Source organism: Chrysemys picta, chromosome 5 (genome assembly GCF_011386835.1).
Source record: "Chrysemys picta bellii isolate R12L10 chromosome 5, ASM1138683v2, whole genome shotgun sequence".
Classification (NCBI taxonomy): Eukaryota; Metazoa; Chordata; order Testudines; family Emydidae; genus Chrysemys; species Chrysemys picta.
The window spans coordinates 138,256,653-138,260,179 of record NC_088795.1 but is presented as its reverse complement, the minus strand read 5'-3'; the positions used below and the strand labels follow the sequence as shown (position 1 = coordinate 138,260,179).

Sequence of the window (3,527 nt, the reverse complement as noted above, 5' to 3'; positions counted from 1 at the left end):
TGACCATGGGCAAGTTCTTAACTCCCCTGGGGTAGATACTGCTGCCTTCAGCATGCTAATTAGTACTTTAGTCCTCACTGATTTCAATGGGCCAATTTGAGGAGTTGGTGAAGCACAGTTATCAGAACCGGTCTCTGTGGGATTCAGTTCCTATCTCTGGAGGATATCGAGCCATCTTTGTAAGGTCATGGGAGATCTACAGATCAAAAGGATTGACACGCAACATTATAGGGTTTCAAAAGAAAAAAAATGCAAAAAACGATTTCTAGAGTAGAACAAACTTTTTAATTGCAAAAATAAACACAGCTTTGTAATATTCCTGATCGGTTCTGTTTTTTACAAAGAGAAATATTTACGGGGGGGGCCCCCCACCCATAGTTCTGTACAAAACATTATAAACCAAAGTTGGTCAAATAACACCTGTCTTCAATTATTAACACGTCAGTTCGTCATGTTGATCGCATCCATTTTGCTCCCCCACCGCCCCCAGCAGTCACTTCTGGTGCAGTTTCGACAGGAAAACCTTTCTTACAATGGATTGTTCAGGGAGTTCGTGTAAAGTGCTTGGCAAGGTAAATCGGATTCCGTTTATTACAAATGCAGCCAGAACAAATGCATCTTGTTCTTCGTCTAAAACGTGGGCGGGTTTCTTTATGCACGTTTCTCTTTCTCGAAACTGAAGTTAAAACTGCAGTTTGCAAAGGTCCTTTGCCCCGCGCAGCAACGCCGCTAGCTGGAGCTGTCCACTCCGCGTGGTGCTGAAACAGCGTGACTGCCTGGAGCACGGATTATTCCTCGCTCTCCTTCACTTCCGAGACCTCTTGGCTTACTCCAGCAGTGACACGGCACAGACGATTGTGCATCGCCCCTGGAGCCCATCGGAGCCGGTGTGGTGCCTTTCACTTATGTACATCTAAAGCGCCTTCTCTCCTGGGCAGAAGGCATCGCTAGATGGAGCGATCCCTGCCCACCACCAATTGTCGTGATCTTTGCCACTGCCACGAAGGAGCTATTTGGAGGTGGACTCTCCAGCCTGATCCCTTCAGCAAGAGGTGCCCGGGCTCACCCCAGAAAACGACATCCATCAGGGCTCCCAGTTGGGCTCTAGAGTGTGCCAAAGGACAGCCCCACCGCATAGAAGCCGAGGCCTCGGAGCTTCTCCTCGGTCCTCGCTTTCTGCTTCAAATGGACCTTGCTATGTCTCTTCTTCTCGTCGCTCCTGGCAAACCGGCGGCCACAGATGTCACAGGAGAAGGGCTTCTCCCCCGTGTGCGTCCGGATGTGGGTGGTGAGGTGGTCGCTGCGGCTGAAGTTCCGCAGGCAGATGCGGCACTGGAAAGGCTTGTGGCCCGTGTGGATCCGGAGGTGCCGGTTGAGCTCGTCCGACCTGGCGAAACTCCGGATGCAGTTCTCCACGGGGCAGGTGAAGGATTTCTCGTGCGGCTTGGGGCAGAAGCATTTGCTCCTGCGGGTTCTCTTCTTGGGCTCGCTTAGGAGGGTGGGGTGGGTGGAGAGGAGAGCGTTGGCTGAGGAGGTGGAGGGTTGGGCCAGGAAGTCTGCGGTAGGGACTGACGGGGACTGGTGGCGGTGGAGGAGCTCGGTTGGGTTCATTAAGCTTGGAACGACCTCGGGTGGGGCCAAGGAGGAGTCGAAGTCTTGCAGTAACTGCGGTGCGAGGGGATGGCTCTTGGCCTCCCCGAAGTCGCCGGGGATCTGCCCCTGGCTGTTGAGATTCTGGAAACTTTCCGGCTCGCAACTGAAACCTAAGCTGTTGCTGTAGGTCCCCGAGGCTTCAGACAGGCTGTTGAGCTCGGACCGGCAGCTGACGGACAACACGTTTTCGATTTTGGATCCGAGGGGGTGGAACATGGCTTGGCTACTTTCCGGGGCCTGGAAGGACTCAGGGGACTGGTAGCCATCTGGCAAGTAGTTCCGAGGTTGAGCGAGGGGCTCCCATTGGGAGCAGGAAACCTTAAATTTGTCCAGGGCTGGAGCCATGGGGGGAATCTTAATCTCCTGCTTGTTTTCCAACAGTTTTGCCTCAAAGAGACACTGCGCGGAGCTTCCTACGGTCGGGGAGGTTTGGACTCGGGGCGCGTTCTCCAGGGTGGGGAAGGCGGGGTAGCCCTGCTCGGCGAAGGGGGGCTGGACAGAGAGATTCAGTTCCGGCTGGCAGCTGGAGTAAAGGTCCAAGTGGTTCTGAAGGGCGTCTGGGACCGAGTAGAGAGAGTCCAGTTGTCTCTGGTGGCCTTCGGAGCCGGGGAAAGGAGAGAGGCCCAGGATGCCCGACATCAAGTTGAAGAGGGATTCCTGGTCCTGGGGTTGCTCCGGCATCGCCTTGATGAAAAAGCTGCCCGTGTAGCTGAGCGAGGGGGCTGGCTGGCTGCCTAGGAAGAAGTAATCGGCCGTTTCCCCGTTGATTGTGGACCCCATGAATTCACCTGGGAATTAAAAGGGGAAACAAAAGCTGGTTAGAGACACTGCTTGGCTAGGGGGCGGGGCACACAGACCGGGCTGTATAAATAGCGAGGCGAGAGCGGTCCACGCAGAAACTCCCAGCCCAGCCGTGTTATATAACGCATCGCGGTGTCTCACGCACGCGGCATGGCTTTCAAACCGTGCCACAGCCGCAGGAGAGCAGCGTGCCCCCGGCCCCATCCCCACCCGCCCGGGATCTCTGGGGCAGGCCCTGCCCAGGCATTTCTCAGCTTTGGGTCATGACCAAGGGCCACTCTCGCTAAGCAAGCGCCCTGGTCCTCTTTCGACGCCGCAGGGTCACTTGCGGGCTCAGCTGCTCGGAAGCCGGATCCCCCCCATCCTGCTTGGCTACAAGTTGAAGGGGAGCGGGGGGGGGGGGGTCTCTTACCTCCGAGGAAATCGGCCGCCGCCTCCCTCTGCTGCCCCGCCCCAAGTTGCTGCTCCTGCGGGCCCGAGCCCGGGTGCTCCCCGGCTTTGAGCTCGCAGCTCTCCTGGTACTTGGAATACAGCGAGTCCTGGCAGGAGAAATCCATCACGCTCAACATCTCCGGCGAGCCCAGGCTCGGGGAGGAAGGGGGGGGGACTGCCGGGAAAGTCCCCAGCTCGGCCCCGCTCCCGATCGCGGCTCCAGCCCCTGCGCGCCGCGGCGGTCTCCTGCCCAGGCTGGTGTCCGGGTGCGCTCAGGGCTTGGCGGGGACTCCTGGCTCCCAGCGCTGCGGCGCCTTTTATACCTGCAGCCGGGCTGCCTCTGATCTTCCGCCGCGCCGCGCCGCTTCCTTTTCTGGAGCCCCCAGTGAGGCGGGCTGTGACGTAAATGCCCATAGATGGACTCAGGATGTAGGCTAGGGAGTCCCAATAAGGAAATCTCTCCTTGTGACGTTTTGCCAGCTCTTCTCCCCCCCCCTCCCCGTTTTTCCCTTTCCCTGCCTTTCCATAATAACAATACCGTGATCCAGCAGCCGCCCGGGAGTGCCAACCGCCCCAAAGGCTGTGAATCTACTCAGCCGAGCTGGGCATGCCGCCCCCCAGGACAGGAAAAGTGAGACCCC

At 57.6% G+C, this 3,527-nt stretch overlaps 1 protein-coding gene across 1 annotated transcript; it reads right to left on the bottom strand.

The window, feature by feature from the left end:
- Positions 1-262: 262 nt before the first annotated feature.
- EGR4 (early growth response 4) lies at positions 263-3,179 on the bottom strand. The gene is made up of 2 exons (XM_005291470.5): positions 2,867-3,179; positions 263-2,441 (listed from the first exon to the last, which is right to left on the bottom strand). The coding sequence occupies exons 1-2, from the start codon at positions 3,021-3,023 to the stop codon at positions 1,105-1,107; spliced, it is 1,494 nt and encodes a 497-aa protein (XP_005291527.2). The 5' UTR covers positions 3,024-3,179; the 3' UTR covers positions 263-1,104.
- Positions 3,180-3,527: the final 348 nt, after the last annotated feature.

What these genes read in the sequence shown, in the direction of transcription:
- EGR4 (XM_005291470.5), bottom strand. Translation starts at nt 3,023, where the DNA reads ATGTTGAGCGTGATGGATTTCTCCTGCCAGGACTCGCTGTATTCCAAG. An exon ending in GGCGGCCGATTTCCTCGGAG is followed by an intron (nt 2,442 to 2,866) that starts GTAAGAGACCCC and finishes TTTAATTCCCAG; the next exon opens with GTGAATTCATGGGGTCCACA.